The sequence below is a fragment of the Gymnoscopelus microlampas genome (assembly GCF_963454915.1).
Source record: "Gymnoscopelus microlampas genome assembly, chromosome: 19".
Classification (NCBI taxonomy): Eukaryota; Metazoa; Chordata; class Actinopteri; order Myctophiformes; family Myctophidae; genus Gymnoscopelus; species Gymnoscopelus microlampas.
In genome coordinates this window covers 14,284,204-14,308,755 of record NC_139956.1, presented here as the reverse complement: position 1 = coordinate 14,308,755, position 24,552 = coordinate 14,284,204, and the positions used below count along the sequence as shown (strand labels likewise).

General features: G+C 43.1%; 3 protein-coding genes across 4 annotated transcripts in view; 2 read left to right on the top strand and 1 right to left on the bottom strand.

The window, feature by feature from the left end:
• The window catches only part of sepsecs (Sep (O-phosphoserine) tRNA:Sec (selenocysteine) tRNA synthase), a 515,993-nt gene that overhangs the window by 89,906 nt on the left and 401,535 nt on the right, over window positions 1–24,552 (top strand). The window lies entirely within an intron of this gene.
• LOC311034328 (uncharacterized protein) overlaps window positions 1–24,552 on the bottom strand; it is a 492,900-nt gene that overhangs the window by 251,754 nt on the left and 216,594 nt on the right. The gene's annotated exons all lie outside the window — the stretch shown is intronic.
• dhx15 (DEAH (Asp-Glu-Ala-His) box helicase 15) overlaps window positions 1–24,552 on the top strand; it is a 54,879-nt gene that overhangs the window by 14,834 nt on the left and 15,493 nt on the right. For both annotated transcript variants that reach the window (XM_084042199.1, XM_084042198.1), the window contains exons 6-9: window positions 5,483–5,650; window positions 21,032–21,118; window positions 22,602–22,751; window positions 23,964–24,072. In XM_084042199.1, coding sequence (XP_083898325.1) covers window positions 5,483–5,650; window positions 21,032–21,118; window positions 22,602–22,751; window positions 23,964–24,072 — 514 coding nt within the window. The remainder of the gene's footprint in view (window positions 1–5,482; window positions 5,651–21,031; window positions 21,119–22,601; window positions 22,752–23,963; window positions 24,073–24,552) is intronic.

Genomic DNA, 24,552 nt, shown 5'->3' with positions numbered 1-24,552 from the left:
GAAGAGACCCCTTGAAAAAAAGAAAAAGACTACATAGACTGGCCACATGATAATGGGTATCTCTGGTAATGCTTACAAGTGTTGCATAATCGAAGGTGCATCGCATTAGTTATCATTAAGATTCATAGTGTTTTGCCAGTGATTTGGGGGCCAATTTGCAATACCCTCACAGCCCACATACAAGTTGGGAATCGCTGATATCTAGTGTATATAAATACATTCTTTGGTAAACTATGAGCCAATAACAACACACGATAACATTATGCGTTGAAGTTCAAAGTGCTCATATTATATTCAGAGCCACATGACGTCTAACTCTTAGTGCACTACTCCAGGGGTCCCCAGCCCGTGCTCCGTGGACAACTGGAGCCTCATTATTTTATTTTATATATCATATTCACGACCAATACGCATGTATCTGTTGAAAAGCCTGGATAAAAAACAGTCCGCACACTGTGACTTTGCAAAAGCTCCCAATCAAGGCTTTATTATAGATTAACGTTTCGACACATCTGTCTTCAGAATGTTCTGTCGAACATCCTCCCTCGGTCCAATCTCTTGCTATGTCTCAGTAAGCCTACTGTTTTTTAGTTAACGAAACAAAAGACAACAACCCATTGAAACCCATTGTCTGCAGTCAGTGGTGTAAAGTAACTAAGTACATTTACTCAAGTACTGTACTTAAAGGTAGGGTAAGTGATTTTCTTTGGTTAAAATAAGTGTTAAATAGCTCTATATACTCATTGCTATAGAGTGTTTGTTCAGTAAAAGGAGTCTCCTTGTCTCTCCACCTCTTTATAAAACAGAAAATGCATTTTCATTTCAGTTTCAGTTTCATTTCCAATTTTATCCAACCAGGACAGAGAACTCAATCAGGATACAGATTAAACAAGTGAAATTAGAAGTGATGACACTAAGAAATGAGCATGCAAAATTGGAACTGGAACACTATACAAATGAAGCTTAAAAATGGGTACTTTCTCCTGATTGGCAGAGATTTTGACACCTACCGGAAAATATATTTTCTGTTTAAAGAGCTGGAGAGACAGGGAAACATCTGTTACTGAACAAACACTCTATAGCAATGATTACTATCAGAATATAGTGTTTTAACCTTTTAACAAAATACTTTTTGTTTTAACCAAAAAATATCACTTACCCTACCTTAAGTACAATTTTGAGGTACTTATACTTTACTGGCATATGTCCAATTGTCTATACTTTTACTTATACTCCACTACATCTCAGAGGCAAATATTGTACTTTTACTCCCCCCCCCCCCTTTACTCCCCCCCCCCCCCCCCCCCCCCCCCCCGTCAGTCTGTCTGTCCAGTGTCTCAACAGGGTGCTAAATGGTGATATTAACATGCACGGCCACAACAAACTTGTTACGGGATATTACAACGTGCGACCACAGTTGCCCATCTGTGCGCGTAGCTCATGCTAGAATTAGAATATGATGACAGGTACAATGACCAAATTTAACGGCTGGAAAGTGAGATTCATATTCATTTCCCAAGTCTTCACTCACAGCGCGATGGGAGCTATAAATATTCACAGCCGTGCGTAATGGTCACGCCGACTCGCCCGTAATGACACCTTTTTTCTCTAGTGACAGTTACGCAATGATTGTATCAAAACCAGAATCGGGGCGAACGTGAACCTGAAAACTTCAAATCAACCACATTAACTCTTTCAGACCGGGAACTCGGCTCTGTCATTTCTTTCATCATTTCTTTGGCTATTCAAAAATAGCAGATATACAAGCCCATAGTGCGGCACCGAGTGCCGCGCTATGAGCTTGTAGATCTGCTATTTTTGAAAAATCATGAAAAGTTATGCAAATATTTGATTTTTTTTCTTTTTTTTTTAGCGGACATTTGTAACTCAAATCTTTGCTTCTGGGGGTTCCTTGAACTAAATATTTTCAAGGAAATATTTTTTCGAAAAATAGCAGATCTACAAGCTCATAGCGCGATGAGCTTGTATATCTGCTATTTTTGAATAGCCCAAAGAAATCTTAAAATGACACACAGATGCGTTCCCAGTCTTAATGGGTTAAAGCACATGCCCATAACACGTGCCTGTTTGAGCGGCTTTGCGAGGACAATGAATGACGCAGCATAATAGGAGAGAAAGCAAACCTTATGTAAAGTTGGCTGCATTCAAAGCCAAACTGGAGCTGTGATGAGTGAATGTCTCAGTGAATCAGTGAATGTCTCAGTGAACCATGTTTGATATGTTCCAAACCTTAGCAGGTATCCTGTGAGACTGACTGAGACCATTCCTCCTCCCCGCTGGTGAGAAGGATGAGACGACTTCAATGTCTTCACAGTGAAGTTGGACTTTCACTTCCTAACCACCACAGACAGCAGTGTTGATTTCGTCGACTAAAACTATGACGATGGCTACGATGACTGAAACTATGACTAAATACGTTGACAATTTCGTCAACAAATAAAAACTAGACTAAAATGTTGAGTGAGGGACTAGTGGAGAAGAGATCCAGTAGAACTAAAAGACAAGTCATTTTATGTTTGTTTGTGCTCAGGTGTTGCGCTCTGAAAATAGCAGATCTACATGCTCACAACGTGTCGTGATTTTTTTTTGATTTAGTCTACTAAATCAACTGTAGACCACAGACCCACAAAGTAAATAAAGAAGGAACAAACCAGTGACATTATTTTCTGTATAATAACAATGATTTGGAGTTACAAAATATAGAATAGAGAAGAAATAAAGTCAGATAATAAGGACAACAATATAAAATATCCCAAGTACAAAGAATAGGGAGAGTAAAAATCTCTATATATATATATTTTGTGGATGAATAATTGACTACAAGGGTTGGTATAAAAGTGGTCCTTGGTGCGAAAACAGTTGGGGACCTCTGCACTACTCCTATCGGCCTGTAGGTGGTGCAACAGCACAGGGTGTGTTTTTGGAGATGATTACAATAGGGCCCTGCTGTGAGGATTTGCATGTCGGTTCAGTCTGGTTGTCTTTGATGGAGAGAAAAAAAAAGAGAAAGTTGCGCTTACATTGGTCATTGGAATTGCTTGGAAGAATAAAAGGCTTATTTGTGTATTTTGTTAGACTCGGGGTTTGAGAAAAAAAAAGAATAACTCATGAGTCAGGCTGACTTTTAATACGTTATACAGAGGCCATCTGCAGGGTATGTGTATCTATTCTGTGCCTTTTTTAACCCATTAAGACCTGAAGCCGATTCTACAAATGTCTTCTAAATCCCAACAGTATTCTGAAAAAACGTATGTTTCTATATCGGTGGTGCTCACACTTTTTCATGTCAAGGACCCCCAAAATGATATGTATTTGGCCGCCGACCCCCATCTCAAAATATCTTGTTCCAGGGACCCCCCAGAAGCAAAGATTTAAGTCACAAATGTTCGCTTTAAAACATATATATTCAAAGATTTGCGCACATTTTCACGATTTCTCAAAAATAGCAGATCTACAAGCTCGTAGCGCGGCACTCGGTGCCGCGCTATGAGCTTGTAGATCTGCTATTTTTGAATAGCCAAAGTGTAAAATAATGCTTTTTTTTAGCTCAAATGAAAAAGTGACACAGATGCGTTCCAGGTCTTAATGGGTTAAAAATATATAAATGTTCTCGTACCGGTTGGCTTCATGGTTGTCATCATGTTTTTCCTCCATTCCTGTCGCTAGCTCAGGTCCTCCTCATCTTGTCTGTCTGCCAGCCCACCGGCTCTAGAACGTTCAGCTTCACTAAACTGATCTGCCATGATTTGCCGGCGGTTATGCATCAGTTGCTGCAGTCTCATCTCACACCCCCCCCCCCTCTTCTTCTTACAATACTGCACTGTGGAATAATGAACCCTGTTTGTGTCTGTCTGTGGCTGTGTGTGTGAGTGAGAGCGTGTGTGTGCGTGCGTGCGCACGCCGTGTTTTCCATGATTGCTGCATTTGACAACAAAGCCACGGGGAGCTCGGCAAAGCACACTGCAGTCCAGGTTTAACGCACTAAGACCTGGAACGCATCCGTGTCGTTTTTTGATTTGAGCTAAAAAAAAAAAGTATTCTTTTACAGTTAAGCTATTCAAAAATAGCAGATCGACAAGCTCATAGCGCGGCACCGAGTGCCGCGCTATGAGCTTGTAGATCTGCTATTTTTGAGAAAATGTGCGCAAATCGTGAAAATGTGCGCAAATCTTTGAATATATATATTTTTTAAAGCGAACATTTGTAACTCAAATATTTGCATCTGGGGGGGTCCCTGGAACAACATATTCTGAGATGGGGGTCGGCGGCCAAATACATATAATGTTGGGGGTCCTTGACAATTATGAAAATGTACCACTGATATAGAAACGCACGCTTTTTTTAGAAAACTGATGGGATTTACAAGACATTTTTTTGTAGAATCGGCTTCAGGTCTTAATGGGTTAATTTCCTCCGTCAGATGGAGCGATAGGCAGAACAAATGTACTGTAGCGGGGAACCACCGCTTCCCGGGGCCGCCTCCCACTTCGCTCGCCTGTCATCGAGATTCACCTCCGTTGTTTCTCCATGTGTTGTCTGAGGCTGTTTGCGTGCCCAGGTAACGGCTGCAGTTAACTCCATTCCTGCCATGCACACGCATAAAGTCGTTCTATAAAAAAAAATGAGGCACGCTGTTTTAGGCACCGTAACACAGCTCTGGGATGATCCATCGTCAATCAGAGAGGTAGCATGTGGATGTGACATCATTCCAAAAAAACGTCACTTCCACCCGCCCTGGCGATGGGATTTTCAGAAAAACAGCTGTAACTCAGTTGCTGTGTTTTTTGCATTGAAAACCACTGTTTTCAGCGAGCCCCAGTGCCAAAATGGCGGATCGCGGTTGGAATGTTGTGGTTCGTCTGAATACACAGATCCCTCCGCCTTGTTTGTTTTTTTGGAACACAATGTCGCCTCCACGGCGTTTCAAATATCATTGGATGAAGGTAATTACGCTGGCAAGGGGATAACAAACGATGTTTAACCCATTGAGACCTGAAGCCGATTCTACATGTCTCCTAAATCCCAACAGTTTTCTGAAAAACATATGTTTCTATATCAGTGGTGCTCAATCTTTTTCATGTCATGGACCCCCAAAATTATATGTATTTGGTGGCGGACCCCCATCAAAATATTTAGTTCCGGGGACCCCCAGAAGCAACGATTTGAGTTAAAAATGTTCGCTTTAAAAATATATATATTCAAAGATTTGCACACATTTTCACGATTTTTCAAAAATAGCAGATCTACAAGCTCATAGCGCGGCACTCGGTGCCGCGCTATGAGCTTGTAGATCTGCTATTTTTGAATAGCCCAAAGTGTAAAATAATGCTTTCTTAGCTCAAATCTAAAAATGACACAGTTCCAGGTCTTAATGGGTTAATACCTTGGCGGGTGATGTGTTAAGTAACGCCTTGTTTATTTAGTTTGGTCTTTTTTTTTTTTCTCTCTTTTTTTTTTTTAGGAAATTGACGAGGCCTGCAAGCGAATCAAGAGGGAAATCGATGACCTGGGGCCCGACGTCGGCGACATCAAAATCATCCCGCTGTACTCCACGCTGCCTCCTCAACAGCAGCAACGGATCTTCGAGCCTCCGCCGCCCCCCAAGCCAAGCGGTGCCATCGGGAGGAAGGTAATAGACGCCCCCCCCCCCCCCCCCACTTGCTAAGAAAACACTCTGGGAGTTAGTGATGTGTCGTTCATGATCGATTCGTTCAAAAGAACTAGTTCATTTGCCGTGAACGTGAACGAGCTTGTTCACTTTCTGAAACTGTTACTTTCACGCGCGACATAAAAAGAAAACGCTCCCGCGATGGTGTTTTACACACATTATAAAACATACATTAACCACTTTAGCCCTATTTTATACCTAGGCTATTTGAAAATAGCAGATCTACAAGCTCACAACGCGTCGCATCGCGACGCGTTGTGAGCTTGTAGATCTGCTATTTTCAAATATGTTAGCACTTTTACTTTTGATACTTTAAGTATATTTTGATGCCAATACTTTTGTACTTTTACTCGAGTAAATCTTGAACGCTAGAAAATAGCGCTACTGAGCGAGAACGCGAACGAATCATTTGAACGAATTATTGCCGTGAACGAAATCGTTCGTTCACTGAAATTAACTTTTTTTCCCACCACTACTGGGAGTGGGTGACTGGAAGTTGGGGATTGGGGGAGGAGCGGGGCAGGAAGAGACAAATTGTGAGTGAGCGATTGTATGAAGGCTCATGGGGGGGTTGGGGTTCAAAACTTTTCTAGCCCCTTCAACCCCCCACACTCTCTCTCGCCCAGCTTTGGCGCAGAACTGACTCATACAACATATGCCCGCTTTTGTCAGCGTGCGATTCCCTGCTCTAAATTATAACTGGGGTATTACTCACACCCTCTGATGCCAAGGAGAAGGCTCTGCATTCACAGTGTTTTTTTTATCTCTCCAGTACTGGCTTCTTTGGCGCAGGGCCTCTGCTCTGAAGTCTGTCTGTCAAGTCTGATTTATACGTTGCTGTCAGTGCGTCCGTGTTGTGCGCACCGTAAATAGCAGATCTACAAGCTCACAACTTTTGTGTGTGTATGGCAGGGATCGCCAACCTTTTTTGACATGAACTGCCATTTTTCTTGGTAGTCAGTGTGCCATATGAACATTAACTTATAATTATGACACCACGATCAAAATCAGATATTTCCAACAGATGGTGATTTTCCATATATATATATATATATATATATATATATATACAACAACCTTATATAACTGACTCAGAGCAACAACCCACCTATCTCCCAGACTCACCCACCCCAGTCAGAGTTCAGGGCGTGAAAGAATGTAGAATCATGTGCAGGAGGTAATTTGCATACAGATGTGAGGAGATTTATAGAATTATTTTATTTTAAAAGAAAAATCCTCTCGCTTATACTTGCGTGTCAGTGATTACCCTCCTCTGTGCACCTGTGCCCAGTGGCGTCCCCAGGAATTACATTTAGGGCAGGCGAGATTTTTTTTTTTGCACCCCCACTATTACCCCCCCCAAAAAAGAAATTTAAACTCAATCAAAAACCGGCGAAAGTGGACGTTTTCAAGATGTTTTGGCCACTATCTCTGGAACGGAAGGTCCAATCTGCTCAGTTCAAAGCTTGTTGGATGCGTAACTTTGAGGACATTAAGCACGCAATGACACATTTTCGGGTTATTTGGGTTTTCTAGGGGATGCGAGATCTTAGTTGGGCAGGCGACCGCCTGCCCTGCCTCTACAGTGGGTACGCCACTGCCTGTGCCTACGGTTGCCTACCCCTGGTGAATGGTCTTATGCCTCAGTTTGTAGATTGGCTCATTTCTGTGCACGACAAGATGCACAATCAAGTATAAATGAGGCGTCAATGAACCTTATGGTCAGTTATGGAACCAAAACAGAAAACGTCCTTGTTTTTGTTTTGTCTTTTCGTCCACTGCTGTCAGATAACGGCCACAGGGCAGAGGGAACAACCCCAGTTATTATTACTGACATATGGACTCGTCTGGCTTTTTGTCTGACGACATCTATTCAGATGGTCTCATCACCAGCAGTAGTAGTGGCACCACCTGGCCGGCCATTCAGGTGGCTGGCTGGCCTGGGATCAGACAGAAATATCAGGGCCCTTTCCCCGGGCCAACTGAATTAGAAAACATTCCCCCGCAACAATCTGATATAGGTGATTTGATGAGCGACTCGTTGTTGTCGCCATCCTCCCTACCTGTGCATGATCAGGCTGTGATGAGTGCAGCGAGGTGTTACTGAATTATCTGAAATGAGTGTGTGTGTGTGTGTATGGTCTTATGCATTAACCCATTGAGACCTGAAGCCGATTCTACAAATGTCTTCTAAATCCCAACGGTTTTCTAAAAAAACAGCTATATCAGTGGTTCTCATACTTTTTCATAATTGTCAAGGACCCCCGAAATTATATGTATTTTGCCCGCGGACCACCATCTCAAAATATTTTGTTCCAGGGACCCCCCAGAAGCAAAGATTGGAGTTAAACATTTTTGCTTTAAAACATATTGAAAGATTTGCTCAGATTGTGACGATTTTTCAAAAATAGCAGGTCTACAAGCTCATAGCGCGGCACTCGGTGCCGCGCTATGAGCTTGTAGATCTGCTATTTTTGAATAGCAAAAGTGTAAAATAATGCTTTTCAGCTCAAATCAAAAAAGATGCGACACAGATGCGTTCCAGGTCTTAATGGGTTAAAACTTTGAATGCCACATGAACCCCAGCATCCATATTCTGAGGGGAACATTAGCCAAAAATGGGAAATCTGTGTAGTGTGATCTTCCGTCTGTGTAGACGGAAAAAAACGATCCAAGTACAGTGCCAACTCGGGGCCAGTTTACTAAGTCTAGAGGGTTTAATGTGGTTAATGTCCACCACCCACTGTCTACCACGGACTCTCCCCTCCCCCCTTGTGAGGTATCGTTTCATCCCAACCAGCTGTCTCTGTGCGTGTGTGTGTGTGTGTGTGTGTGTGTGTGTATATATACTACACACGCTCAGCATTCTCACTGGCTTGATTATTCCAGAGCCAGAGATGGGGATCTTTTCCAAAGTTCAAACATCATCCCTCGTGTTTGCCTGTACCGTACGGTTCAAAGCGATGTAGACATGAAAGAAGGCGCACGGTTACACAGGGACTGTGGTTTGAGTATTACTTGGCCCTGGAGATGGCGCCTTCGAGGTCCTTGTAGCTTGAGCTTACGGCGGTCTGATTTATGGAGCTTGGGCTTTCGCTGCTTTCGTCAGGAAAGCGCTTTTCTCCACAGAAATGATAGTAGTGCTGCCTCCATCTGGTGAAATTGTGGAACCTTTTTTTTGGGTAGCTTCCCCCACCTCAAAATCATTTCAAATGATGGGGTTGGGGAGTTGAAAGTCAGTTTAATGCCCCCTCCTGTCCACCAGAGACAGCAAGTGATTGAGCTATGTGTATGTTGCCCAAGCAAGCTAATGCCAGATTTATACTTGTTGCACGCCCTGTGTTGCACACTGAAAAAAGCAGGTCTATAAGCTCACAACGCATTGCCGTGCGACACATCGTGAGCTTGTAGATCAGATCTGCTGTCTTCTGTGTGCAACACCGGCGTGCAACCAAGTATAAGTCACCCTTAAAGGACGGGCCATGAAAGAATCCGCCGCAAACTGCTGCCACGCATGCTAACGACTGCATTAAGCATCCGCCAATTATCATAACATGCTCATTCGTCATCTCTCCATTTCTCCCCTGAAAAAGCCACTGATCTCCCGTTTTTGAACAGTTTAATGATTTAGAGGCAAAGCTCGCAATTCACTGTAATTACTAACAAAGACTATAATCCCTGCTCTGTCGCTTCCTAGCTGCATCGTAGATTGTCTCTGACAAATGGGCTTTGTTCAGCGGGCCAGGTTTGTTTTGCGGGCATTCTCTCACGGTTTAGAGATGCTTTCCCCCAAATGTCAGCGCCGGACCCCTCCTCCTCCCTGCTATCCATTTCAATGAGAGGCTAATGCGGTACCGTTGGAGAGGCATGCTCTCCATTTTTACCAATCAGAGGGGAGGCTTTATTTGTCAACAAGATGTCTTTCCCCAGCGGGGGTAGGTGAACGATGGCCTGTGTTAGCCGTAGTGCCAAGCCCCTCCCCACCACCCCAAACTGGTTAATAACCCAGAAATAACGTGCGTTAGATGATGCTCTAATGATATTACTGATGAAGAAACTACACTCACCAACAGACTGGAAGGAGCCAGCCAGTGCTCAACAGTGTAATGGGCCCCAGCCCTGGCCTGCATATGCCTTCAGAATCAATGCCGGTCAATGAGGGCTCTCCCATATGATTGTGATGAAATGTGAGAGGGGGCTGCCATGCATGGTGTCCATCAGGGGGGGGGGGGCATCAACTGACCCCTCACACATGCAGGAGGACAGTGGCAACTTCCCCCCCATAGTTCCTTTTTCAATAGGACATCGTGGGCGTGCTTCTGTGCCATCTCTCTACTCCTCGTGGGCAAATTGTTGGCTCGACTGACGCGGTGTCTGTTGTGAGACACATCACCGGTCTATCTTATTTTTTTTTTGGCCAGTCACTTAGCTTCCAGACTGCGACAGTGTGGCTCATTGACTGCACAAAGATGTGATGATTCCCCCCCACACCTATGGGCCACTGAGTGTAACTAATAGCCTTCAACCAAGCAGTTGGCTTTGGTTAAATTCCAATGTTTACCTGGCTTGTTTCTTAACCCATTAAGACCTGGAACTGTGTCATTTTTAGATTTGAGCTAAAAAGCATTATTTTACACTTTGAGCTATTCAAAAATAGCAGATATACAAGCTCGTAGCGCGGCACCGAGTGCCGCGCTACGAGCTTGTAGATCTGCTATTTTTGAAAATTTGTGAAAATGTGTGCAAATCTTTGAATATATATATTTTTAAAGCAAACATTTTTAACTAAAATCTTTGCTTCTGGGGGTCCCTGGAACAAAATATTTTGATGGGGGTCTGCGGCCAAATACATATAATTTTGGGGGTCCTTGACATGAAAAAGATTGAGCACCACTGATATAGAAACATACGTTTTTCAGAAAACTGTTGAGATTTAGGAGACATGTAGAATCGGCTTCAGGTCTCAATGGGTTAAGGTCTCTTTGCAATATATTTGAAAAATCTTCAATATGAGAGATTGTATTTAAATTAATCATATGATGAAAGAGGCTGGTAGTCAAATTCCAAGTAATCTAGACCTTGGCAGTCAGATACTCTGAGACCCTTGTGGATTTTGAACAGTTTTGCCTGTGTGCTCTACTACATTTTTCTATTAACTCTCTCATTGCCAGACTTATTTCTGGCTGCGTTTGCCCACTGCCAGCGATTTTTCGATTTTCTTACCTTTTTCAAGTAGTTATAGAATATTTATCTCCAGTATAATCGATCCCCTGATGGTTGCTAATCACTGAGGGTTATACTGTGTGGTTTCACAAATGTCAACGAGGTCATCGCGACCTCGTTGACATTAATTGTCTGCCTTTGAAAATAGCTTGTCTGGGCCAAAAATACATAGTAAAAAAAAAGTGCTCAGGAGCCGAGATACGGCCTTTTTCAGTAATTATTACAACAAATGTGTGACTTTTTAAACCACTTGATGTTTCGAAAACAAGGCCTTGTATCACCGTCTTTAGTTTTTATAGCCTGTTCAAAGCATCATTTAGGATCACACCTTTTTTAATTTAATTGTACTGTGGTATAATGACAATATTGTCATTCTTAACCCTTTAACTGCCAGAGATTATTTCTGAAAATTTCTAGCCAGTGCCAGAGATTTTTCATTGAAAAACAAAAAAGTACTTAGGAGCAGAGATGAATATTTTTTAAGTTTTAAGTTAAAAAGGAAGTGGATAGACCCCTATATCTTCGATAAATCATATATCCTTGGTCTTTGGGTCAAATTGGACAAAAAAAAAAAAAAAAAAAAACTTTTATTTTGAATTTTTTTTCACTTCACGTAGATCTACGCGATTGGCATGCAATGGGTTAAGGCCCTGACACATTTAAAGTGTCAGACGTGCGAAGAGAGCAGTAGAGCCCCCTGCACTGATGCGCGCTCACTCACACTGTTCGATACGTACAAATACAGAGAGAACACACATGTCAAGTACACTACAGTAGTTTTTGTAGTTGTATTAAACCTAATAACTAGAGGGCACGGTGGCGCAGTCGGTAGCGCTGTCGCCTCACAGCTAGAAGGTCCTGGGTTCAATTCCCGCCGGGGACGGTGTGGGCGCTGGGGGCGTGTCTTCTCCGCGTCATCAGCGCCCATACCCTAGGTGGGGTTGGCGAAAAGGGCCTTTCTGTGTGGAGTTTGCATGTTCTCCCCGTGTCTCTCATGGTAGTTACGGTAATACCCTCACAAAAACATGTAGTAATCCTGGTCACTGTAACGCCTCTCCCATGACAGCCGGGGCGCCTGAAGGAGGGGAAGGGAACTGGTTGGAATAAAGTGTTCCTTCCACACGCTACGTTCTACCAGGGAAACTCCCCCCTGTCAGGTGACAAGAAGGTCAGTTGGCTCTCATGCATTGAAAGGAGGCATGAGCTCGGCCCTGGCCTCCCTAGGCTGGTGAGGGGAGTGTAGTGCCCAGGATCACTTACAAAAATTGCCTCCGGGTGAAAAATAAGGGTTACAAAATTGTGGGATAAAAGAAAATATATAAAAAAATAAAAAACCTAATAACTACAAGTGCCACCAGCAAAATGGCCTAACTTGACGTGCGTCAGTGACACTTTGTGTCTGTCAGGGCCTATACTTTTCTATTCTTGAGGCTCGTGAGGCACGCCCGAGTGAGCTGCCAGGTGAGCGAGTGCCCGTGCTGAGCGTTGGCATCCGAGTTGGCAAGCCGTGGTGTGGATGGAATACGTTGTATGCATGCACCGAAATCAGCACCCTCTTTTCTACATCTCAGCCAATCACAGTGATTGGGGTGGAAACATTTTGTTGGGAATAACACTGTATGCGTACAAGACTGTATTAGTGTTGATTTTGACAGAGATTCTTTATTTAGTTTTAGTCATAGTCTCTAGAATAAAATTCCATTTAGCTTTAGTCATATTTAAGTCACCTGAAAGGTTTCAGTATTAGTCTAGCTTTAGTCGACTAAATATCATAAGATTATAGTCGACTAAATCTACAGTTGATTTAGTCGACTAAAATGCATGTTGGCGGTGCCTTGATGGTGTCGTAATGGATGATTTTACACTTGGTTGCATGCTGAAAATAGCAGATCTACAAGCTCACAACGCGTCGCAACGCGTTGTGAGCTTGTAGATCTGCTATTTTCAGAGCGCGACCAAACATAAAATGACTTGTCTTAGTTCTACTGGATCTCTTCTCCACTAGTCCCTCACTGACATTTTAATCTAGTTTTTATTTGTTGACGAAATTGTCAATCTATTTAGTCTTAGTTTTAGTCATCGTAGCTTCGTTTTTATTTAGTTTTTATTCAGTTTTCATCAGCGTAAAAAGGTAGTCGACCAACATCTTTCGTCATAGTTTTAGTCGACGAAATCAACACTGGACTTTATCCCTAATGCAGCAAAATGGAGCAGAACTACAATTTCCATCATCCAAGCTCTAAGGCTACATACTGTAGCTGAGAGCATAGGCACTGTGGTCAAATGGTGAGAGAAAGGGCTATTAGCGTAGCGATGGTGTAGTGTTTAGTGCCAGATTTTGTCCATATAGCTGTTTGGCTTATTATCGATTTTACAAAGTCACACAACTTGAAAAGAATGTTGGATCAGAGTTACAGTAAGATACTTGATCTCTTCAGGACAGTATTTACTGAGCTAGTAGCTAATACTGTTCTCATCATCTCTGAAGAATGACACTACAGATTCTTGAGGAACACAGCAGGAGTTTGACATTTGTAGATTGAAATGACAGCTTGACCATGGAGCTATGGCACGCGATGGCGAGCGTTATTTTGCTCAGCTCTTGTGATTGGCCAAGGATCAGCGAGGTTTATGGGTATTTCAGTAAATGTCATGGAAGTGAGTGAACGTAATGTTCTCACATTAAATAAAAACATTACATTTATCATTATTAAAGTAAAACTTTATAATATGTTCCTCTGTCAAAGCCTGCCTACACGTTACGGCTTGGCTGTAATTATTGATAGTATGATTTCACTATGATGAAAATGGTGGAAATGGTAGTGCACAGGTCAGTAGTGCTCTTGTCAGTCATTAAATAAGTAAAAGATTATTACAAAAAATGAAAAAAAAATGTCAATGACTGCAATTTTCAAATTGCAGTAGACTTTGTTTAAAATGCAGTAGAGACTGTCATTGTACTGAAAATGAGCACTCCTGCTTTACAAACCTGTTTAGATAAAACAAAAACAAACCGTATAAACAGAAACGTAATTTTTGCTATGCTGTGAGGCCTAAGCATCAAGTTGCACAGAATAGAAACTCTTCCATTTTAATTCAGACTGAGCAAGATATAAACGCTATCGTTCGCTCTCCCCGAGAAAGAAAGAAATTATGTAGAAGCCATCGGCGTCCTCGTGTCTTTCAGCCCCACCATCTTCCAATCTCATGCGAGTCCTTTTTGCCATCCCTTCATTTCTCTGCATGAATAAAAAGGGAGGATGGTCTTTTTTTTGATGGTTGAATTACAAGAGGTCAAGGGCTGAATAAGGTGGATGGGGGGGTAGGGAGAGGGTCGTCCTTGGGCATTAATAACTAAACAGTCAGGCATTCTCAGGCTGGGGGGAGAAATCCTCGCTTTAAAAGGTGGGATTTAAAAGTCTCCTGGGCTCACAGCTTCCAAGACGACCCAAGAGAGGCGAGGCTACAAAGGCCAGTGTGCAGCAATCGGTTCTGTGGACCATGTATGATCAGCCAAGACTACAGAAGCCCCGTTTTGGGTTTGCACTTTCAAAATGTTTAACCCATTAAGACCTGAAGCCGATTCTACAAAATGTCCTCTAAATCCCAACAGTTTTCTAAAAAAAGCAAAGATTTGAGTTAAAAATGTTCGCCTTAAACAATATGTATTCTAAGATTTGCACACATTTTCACGATTTTTCAAAAATAGCAGATCTAAAAGCTTGAGCTTGTATATCTGCTATTTTTGAATAGCCAAAGTGTAAAATAATGTTATTTTTTTTGCTCAAATAAAAAAAAATGACACAGATGCGTTCCAGGTCTTAATGGGATAATCATGAGTGCACTGGAGAAACCGTGGAGGCTACTACTGCCAAACGGTGGCACATTTTACTTTAGCACACATAGACAAGACGGTCTTCTCCCGGAAACAAATTGCGTGCTCAACATTTTCTGCGCGGATCTGTTTCCCCCTCTCTAAACCCTCCCTGTATGCACCGAGGAGGGCAAGTGCCTCTGATATTTATTTCTTTTTCTTTTTTTTTTGTAAACCGCCTACGACTTCTTCCTGTCTTTGCAATTAACGAGCAAGTCAAAGATTGCAAAAAAGTGCAGCGAGGCATTTTTCATCCGGCTTTATATTAACCCGTTAAGACCGGGAACGCATCTGTGTCATTTTAAGATTTCTTTGGGCTATTCAAAAATAGCGGATGGTGCTGCGCTACGAGCTTGTAGATCTGCTATTTTTTTTAAATCATGAAAATGTGTGCAAATCGTTGAATATATATATATATATATATATATATTTTTTTTTAAAGCGAACATTTGTAACTCAAATCTTTGCTTCTGGGGTTCCCTGGAACACAATATTTTGAGATGAGGGGGTCTGCGGCCCCAAAAATATCATTTTGGGGGCCCTTGACATGAAAAAGTTTGAGAACCACTGATATAGAAACATAGTTTTTTTTCTAAAAACTGTTTTATTGTAGAATCGGCCTCAGGTCTTAATGGGTTAACCCATTAAGACCTGGAACGCATCTGTGTCACTTTTTGATTTGAGCTAAAAAGCATTATTTTACACTTTGGCTATTCAAAAATAGCAGATCTACAAGCTCATAGCGCGGCACCAAGTGCCGCGCTATGAGCTTGTAGATCTGCTATTTTTGAGAAATCGTGAAAATGTGTGCAAATCTTTGAATATATGTATTCTTTTAAAGCAGACATTTTTTACTCAAATCTTCGGGTCTTAATGGGTTAAAATAAATAAAATGAACGCCAGGCGTAGTTGGAAGTGGCAGTTCTTCCCACAACAGTGGTGTCTGTGTGACCCCGCTGTGACGCATAAACACAAGTGAGTCCAAGGAAGGTATCTCTGTGGCCAGTCGGGCTCCGCTGTTACGTAAGGCCCAGGTTGTCCACAGGGGGCTAATTGGAAGCAAATGGGGGCGGGGGGGAATAAATCATAATAAAACTATTGTGCCAGTTTAACCACTTTCAACCTGGCATCCCTTATTTTGGGCATGTCACACTATAGTTATTGTCGTTTATTTCTTTATTATTCTCAGAATTTATTATTAATACAAAACCTACAGTAACCACACACAGCCGATCTACAATGTGACGCGTTGTGAGCTTGTACATCTGCTATTTTGGGAAAACCTTGACAGTTTTTGGAAAGTGTGAGTACAGGGGGTGGCAGCGGCCGGATGGCAACTGCAAGGTTCCCAGTTCGATCCCGGGCTCCCCCAGAGTTAGTGTCGAAGTGTCCTTGAGCAAGACGCTGAACCCCTAATTGCTCCCGATGAGCAGGTGCCTTGCATGGTTTCCTCCGCCATCGGTGTATGAATGTGTGTGTAAATGGGTGAAATCTTAATGGCAATAATTTTGTAAATTTCAAGCTCCAATTTAACACTAATGGTATGTATTGGTCAACATAACCTCCCCCCCCCCCCCCCCCCCCCCCACACACACACACACACACACACACACACACACACACACACATACACACACACTGTAAACCATCGGAAATAGCTCATCTACAAGCTCACTGGAGTCAGGGGGAGCACCCCACACCCATCACTCCTGCCCCCTATACCCCTCCATCCCCTTACTACCATCAGCTATGCAAGCAGGTGTGTAACTGATGACAATTAGGTGAATGATCTCCCGATCTGATCAACCAGAGGCTGTCGCCTCACAGCTAGAAGGTCCTGGGTTCGATTCCCGCCGGGGACACTGTGGGCGCTGGGGGCGTGTCTTCTCCTCCGCGTCATCAGCGCCCATACCCTTGGTGGGGTTGGCGAAAGGGCCTTCTCTGTGTGAAGTTTACATGTTCTCCTAGGGTAGTTAATACCCTCACAAAAACATGTAGTAATCCTGGTCACTATACTGCCTCCTCCTGGTCAGCCGGGGCGCCTGATGGAGGGGAAAGGAACTGGTTGGAATAACGTGTTCCTTCCACGCGCTACGTCCAACCAGGGAAACTCTCCCCTGTCAGGTGACAAGAAGGTCAGTTGGCTCTCATGCATTGAAGGAGGCATGAGCTCGGTCCTGGCCTCCCTAGGCTGGTGGGGGGAGTGTAGTGCCCAGGATCACTTAGCAAATTGGCACAGGGTGTAAAAAGGGTTACAAAATCGTGGGATAAAAACAAAACAAAACAAAAAAAAACAGAGGCAAGTCTACACCCACACACAACACAAAGACAGAGATACCAGGTCAAACTGAATTTGTACTTTTTATAACTACATTTGTTTGGCTTTAAAGCGAGCCCACATTGTTTCTTTATAGGAACAATATTTTCTAGTTGTAAATGCTCTTCCACACAAATTGAAAAAAAAAATAGCAGATCTACAAGCATGTAGATACTTTTTTGTCCGCAATAGGGGGCCACACACAGCCAGATACTATTAGCTATTTGGGGGGGGGGGGGGGTCATTGGCAACGGAAAAGATTGGGAACCCCTGATATACAAGGGAAGCGCTAGCTAGCCCACCCAGCGGCCATCCCAGCTGTCTTCTTCTTCTCCTCCTCCCCTCTCCCCCTCCTTTTTTGTCTTCTCTACTCCCTCTGTTTGTTCACAGGCTGACAGAGAGAGAGAGACCCAATGGTGTGATGTGACTCATTTGATTTCGTTGCTCCCATTCAGCTGTCATTTCTCATAGACAAGCCTTGCTGTGGGATAATTGTAATAGAAAAAGATCTGGGGGGCTGGGTGGGAGAAGATGTAGCGTGGGGCTCCTCCGCAAGCCTTGTGGCTCTCGCATCACTTCTACAAAGCCCGAACGGCTTTTTTTTCTCTCTCTCTCTCTCTCTTCTCTCTCCTTTTTGCAGTATTTGTCTGTGCCCTATTAACCCATTAAGACCTGAAGCCGATTCTACAAAATGTCTTACTAAAGCCCCAAAAATATGTTTCTATGTCAGTGGTGCTCAAACTTTTTAATCTCAAGTACCCAAAATGATATGTATTTGGCCACGGACCCCCATCTCAAAATATGTTGTTCCAGGGACCCCCCCAGAAGCAAAGATTTGAGTTTAAAAATATTTGCTTTAAAACGATATATATTCAAAGATTTGCACACATTTTCATGATTTTTCAAAAATAGCAGATCTACAAGCTCGTAGCGCGGCACTCGGTGCCGCGCTATGAGCTTGTAGATGTGCTATTTTTGAATAGCCAAAGTGTAAAATACTGTTTATTTTTTTAGCTCAAATAAAAAAAATGACGCAGATGCGTTCCAGGTCTCAATGGGTTAAATTTGATAGAAAATAAATGTTACAGCCAGCCCTGCTGCTTTGATCAGCCCCGCGTACCACCCTGACAGCTGAGGAATTGCCCCCCCCCTCACACACACACACACACACACACACACACACTTACCCAACATCGCACACCACACGCTGTGGTGCGCACACCGCGGCTCCCCTCGGCTTCTCAAAGCTCTGTATTACCATGTGTTGCTGTTGGTTGAATGTCTGTTCAAGCCGAGCAGTAATGTGTCAAAAAAAGGGGAGAAAAACAGAATAAAAATAAATTTGCAACAACTGTAGCCTCCCTTTTGAAGCTGACACGGAACACAACCCACGGCTCTCTCAACCAGCTTCAAGTGGCATTGGTTGTGACATATCCACCCAACACACTCACTCACACACACACACGCACACACACACGCACGCGCGCACGCACACACACACACACACGCTGTCACTGAAGCTGTCTTCCCAGCATCTTCATTTTAATGCAAGTCATATATGGCTCTTTTCGACTATGAAGAGTAACCCAGAACCTTCCATAACCTGAAACTTTCCGTAACCTGTGAAGTTCTGACTTTGGTTTCTTTCCACGTGAACCAGAACAAACCTTAGAAGGTAATGCAGTTTTTCTCTCCGCCAGGAGACTATTGTTTTCGTTCTCGTCCTTCTGTGTGTCCACCAAGCTAACATTGGTCAAGCTTCACGTGACACGTGACAATATGTTAAAAGGGTGTGCTTTGATTGGCTAGCGAGATGCATGACGAAATAGAGCCCTATAAATAGGTGTGTCACTTCGAAACATTGTTTACATGTTTCGAAGTGTCATCAGTGCCATCAGCCAAGCTAACATTGGCTTTTTGTTTAACTAAAAGATATATCTTTTACCCTACCAGATCTAAATGTGTAGTAATAATGACTGTTCGATGGTTGATTTGATTGTGGTTGCTTACCACCTCTGTATCTCATTACTTATTGCTATAATAATATAATTGCTATGATATAGTAACATGTTCTATCTTTGGTAAGAATTAGAACATTTCTAGAAAACTATGGTTAAAGATAGGGTAAGTGATTTCCTTTGGTTAAAATAGCACGGGTCCGCTGGCGGAGACCTGTGCTCCGAGGAGCACATTTTCTAGTTCTTTTTCTTTTTGGTGGACAGGTACTTTACCCCCTTGCCACCCGAGCGCCAGGTCTTATAAAGATCAGTGAAACTGCTCAAAATATCTCCACAGATGATACCTGTGTGAACACACAGGCTTGTTACTGAGAGCTGCTGACGTGCAGTAAGCATGTTGCGTCATTACCTGTTATAGAGTTTGCTGTTGGCACTCGTCAGCGTTTACTTTGCTGCAGACTCGGCTGACTTAAATCGTACCACATTGTTTACGATTCAACCCATTAAGACCTGAAGCTGATTCTGTATTTTGAAAAAACCTATGTTTCTATATCAGTGGTTCTCAGACTTTTCCATGTCAAGGACCCCAAAATGATATGTATTTGGCCGCAGACCCCAATTTCAAAATATTTTGTTCCAGGGACCCCCAGAAGCAAAGATTTGAGTTACAAATGTTCGCTTTAAAATATATATATTCAAAGATTTGCACACATGTTTAGCCAAAGTGTAAAATAATGCCTTTTAGCTCAAATCAAAAAGTGACACAGATGCGTTCCAGGTCTTAATGGGTTAAATGCACGCTATCAATATTTGCTAAACACACTCCCCTAAAACAAAATGTCCTGGCATCTTGTCATGGCCTTTCGTTTCGAAGAACCCGGGATTTGCCTTTTTAGTTTTTCCTCCGTCTTTTTAAAAAGTGTGGCCACATAAGGAGAAAACTATTACATCAGTTTTTTGGACGCGAGTTTGATGAGCAGTGGGAGGATCTTTCCAGGAGAGAAGCGGCTGTCTCTGTGAGACTAGTACCATGCTAGGGGCAGACAGACGGGCACAGTCTCTCCTCTCTTCTCCTCTCCTCTCCTCTGTCTCTCCATCCTTCCTCCTCGTCTTTCTACCAAAAAAGAGCAGATGTAATGTATTTGGAAAAGGCACATTTCGACCTGATTGCCGCAACTGTTGCAGTACTGCTGGCTTGCATTAAGATGACGCAGTGACATATGTAGAGCCTGATGCCCTCGAGGAGCTTTTGCCACTAGCTTGGGGGTTTGGGGGGCGGTAATGCTGAGTGAGAACACCTGTGTGTCCTGTTTGTGAATACTTGTTTTCTGACCTCAGGGCTGGCTGATATCATGGACAAAATCTAATATAAATATTTTTGGACCAAATACCTCACAATGTCTCTTTTGAGATAAGATTGTTTTGTGACTATAATAAAAAAAAGTTTTCATGAAAATAGCAGATCTACAAGCTCACAATGTGTCACCTTGCAACACATTGTGAGCTTGTAGATCGGTTGTTTTTGACAAAATTTGTTTAAAAGTATAAAATAAGGCTTAAGTGATTTAAAATCAGATAAAGATAATACTGATGCCATATCACAATATCGCGATGTCCAACCCTACAATATCTGGTCTCATATCACGACATCGATATAATATTGACATATTTCCCATCCCTATATGACCTTTTCAACTCTTAATTATATTTATTTCAAAGCGCGGCATTGTTGAGGATGGTTTGGAATGTTTTTTTGAACACACATTCCATCCATGCAGTGCATCACTGTGTCTGTGTGTGTGTGTGTGTGTGTGTGTGTGTGTGTGTGTGTGTGTGTGTGCAGGAATTGCACACGTGACTCTAAAACTCGCCTCTTTGACCAAGCCTGTGGCTCCGCCCCCCCCCCCCCCCCCCCCGCGGTCTCCCCCAGGTGGATGTGTCTCTGAATCCTGCTGTTCTCATTTCCACAGGTCGTGGTGTCGACGAACATCGCTGAGACCTCCCTGACCATTGACGGCGTGGTGTTTGTAATTGATCCCGGATTTGCCAAGCAAAAGGTTAGCCAGCCTCCCCCCCTAAACACACACACACACACACACACACACACACACACACACACACACACACACACACACACACACACACACACACACACACACACACAACTTTCTCCCCCTCCCACCTCCAGCTCCCGCTCCTTTCCTCACACACACACACACACACACACACACACACCCTCCATGCCTCTCTTTATCTGCTGCGATCATCTGCTTCTGTTGCCTGAGAATCCCCAGATAATCCATTAAGACCTAAGGCCCATTCTAAAAAATGTCTTCTAAAATCCTAACTGTTTTTTTGAAAAAACGTATTTAACTATGTCAGTGGTTCTCAAACCTTTTCATGTCAAGGACCCCAAAATGTATATGTATTTGGCCACGGACCCCTATCTCAAAATATGTTGTTCCAGGGACCCCCCCAGAAGCAAAGATTTGAGTTACAAATGTTCGCTTGAAAAAATACATATTCAAAGATTTGCACACATTTTCACGATTTCTCAAAAATAGCAGATCTACAAGCTCGTAGCGCGGCACTCGGTGCCGCGCTATGAGCTTGTATATCTGCTATTTTTGAATAGTCAATGTGTAGAATCATGCTTTTTTTAGCTGAAATCTAAAAATGACACAGATGCGTTCCAGGTCTTAAGGGGATAAACACACAGTGCTGCGCTACCTGACAGCAGCAGAGATGGAAAAGCCAGTTATTTATTTTCCACTGACATTTCTCCAGGCTGCAGCCAAGTCATACACATGGCTCAATCAGGGGATGATGCATGCACCGTGTGTGTGTGTGTGTGTGTGTGTGTGTGTGTGTGTGTGTGTCTATACTTGTGAGGACCAAACGTTCTCACAAAGTAAAGTATAGTAGAATTTGAGGAATAGACGTTGTGAGGACCATTTTTCTGGTCCTCGCAAGAAAAAATGTTTTATGGTTGATTATTTTAATTTTTTTTAGAAACGTTTACAATTAGAAAAAGATTCAGGTTGGGGTGAGGATTTGGATTAGACATTTAGAGCTTAGGTTTGGGGGTTGTAGATTTTTTTCCATTTTATACTTAGTTGTGCGGCGATGGCACACGCCGTAAAATGGCCGATCTACAAGCTCACAACATGTCGCAGTGCGACACGTTGTGAGCTTGTAGATCTGCTATTTTCCGGCTTCAGACTGGCGGTTAAAAAATGCCCCAAATAAGTCATAAATCAATCATAAAATCGGCTTCCTAAAATGTTGATGTCCTCGCAAGTATAGTAATACAAACGCGTGTGTGTGTGTGTCGCGCACGGCACATATGTTATGTCTGCTGGCTGCCATCTATGTATCGTTATTGTGTTGTTGGTGTGTGCAAAATGTAACGTTGTTCGTTGTTTTGTTTTTTCCCCCTCATGCATGCCGTATTCAAATGGCATAAACGTGCCTCTGGCAACCTCTCGGGACAATTTGTTGACTTTTAAATATTTGCCTTCCCTCCCTCCCTCCCGTCAGGTTTATAACCCACGCATCAGAGTGGAGTCACTCTTGGTGACGGCCATTAGCAAAGCTTCAGCCCAGCAGAGGGCGGGGCGTGCCGGGAGAACGCGCCCGGGGAAGTGCTTCCGCCTTTACACGGAGAAAGCGTACAAGACTGAAATGCAGGTGGGTAATAACGGGCACCCTGAAACGAACATTCAGCGAAAAAGAGAATATCTTGAGATTTGGCTATTTTCTGCTAAGAGATTTGGTGTAGAGCAGTGGTCCTCAACCAGTGGTCCGGGGACCACCAGTGGTCCTTGAGGGGGTTCCAGGTGGTCCCCAGCTAAATGATGGAGAGTTGGTAACCAAATGGACCCTTATAGATCTTTAACTCTTGAGAGCGTAAAATGAAACCAAATGGACCCTCACGGGTCCATTTGGTTTCATTTTACGCTCTCAAGAGTTAAATTGTTGTTAAACATCAGCATTACTTAATTTACCAGAAGTCTACACACTTAGAGAATGTAGAAGAATTGTTATTTTGATCAACGTATGCCTGTTTATCTCTCCTATTTGCTACTATAGCCCTGAAACATGACATGACTGTCATGTGAACCATGGCTAATAGGGCACAGCATGGAATTGTGGACAAAATCGTTCCCACCTATAACAAAATATTCTTAGTTTTGGGTCTGAGAGTCTAAATCTGTGGCTCAAATGCCGAGTATAGTAACTAAGTGTATAGGGTTTAAGTGGTTAAAGGATAATATCCCAAATAAAATGTTGTGAGTAGAACAGTATACCCGTATTTACATGTCTTTAACCACTTTCATCCTAGCGTCCCAATTTTGGGGCGTGTCATTTTTTGCAGAACACCAAAATACGAGGAAGTAAATTAGGGGTTAGAGTCGTTTTAAGTGACACAAGCAATTCATAGGCCCATAGAGCTGCCATAAAAAGCGTGCTTGGCCATTTATGTTATACAATATCTCTCCACAAGCTGTAATTCAGCTGAATGACTGTGTATTTCTGAGTGCTTGGTTCCCTTGCTGCCCACAGCCACGGCCCCTTTCTCATAACCTGCACGGCAACACTAGACAACCCTGTGACAAATGAACCTGTGGCAGCCCCGGTCCTCCGCTTTTTAACAGGCTAATTTTTTCATGTCACGCTGAATGGCAATGGGGACCTTTTTTTTTAAACAAGTTAAATAGCCCTTCAAATGCCCTAGACTTCCCTGTCTGTGTTCGCGTTAACTTGAGTGACGCGTGAGGAGATAATAGGATCTCCGACTAATTCATTTTGATTTGTTCCCTGGGTTGTTCCCCCACCACCACCACCCCCCCCCCCCTCCTCCTCCTCCCCCCTCCTCTTATCTCCTCCCGCCTGGTGCAGGACAACACATACCCAGAGATCCTGAGATCCAACCTGGGCTCGGTGGTGCTGCAGTTGAAGAAATTGGGCATTGATGACTTGGTGCACTTTGACTTCATGGACCCTCCAGGTTGGCTTTCCTTTTACTCTTTGATTGATGCAAGAAACAGAACAATTGACGGCTCCTCTTCATTAAGCTCACGATGGGATTAAAACGAGACTTAAGACTTGTGGATTCGCCGCGATTGATTTCAGTCGTTTTTATAAGATTAAAGAGTATTGGAATAGAGCACCGAAGTCTGATGTCACTGGCGCTGATCCACTGGTTCGTGGCTTTAGTTTTTGTGTTGATATCCCCATTGGGGAATCTTAGATCACGTCATATAAGAACTGTGTTCCAAACATAAACACATCACCCCCGGCATTTCTGTCAGGGGGTGGCTCTGCATCGTTTGTGATATTCATTCATATTTGATACAGCCTGTTTCTGGCGAAAATGGAATTAATTCTGCCTTAAAAGTCTTAAGAACTACTACTTCCGGGTCTGAAATCACTGTCCCCACAGCAGCCGTGTTCATGGGAAATGTAGTCTTTGGGTCGTTTGACTCGT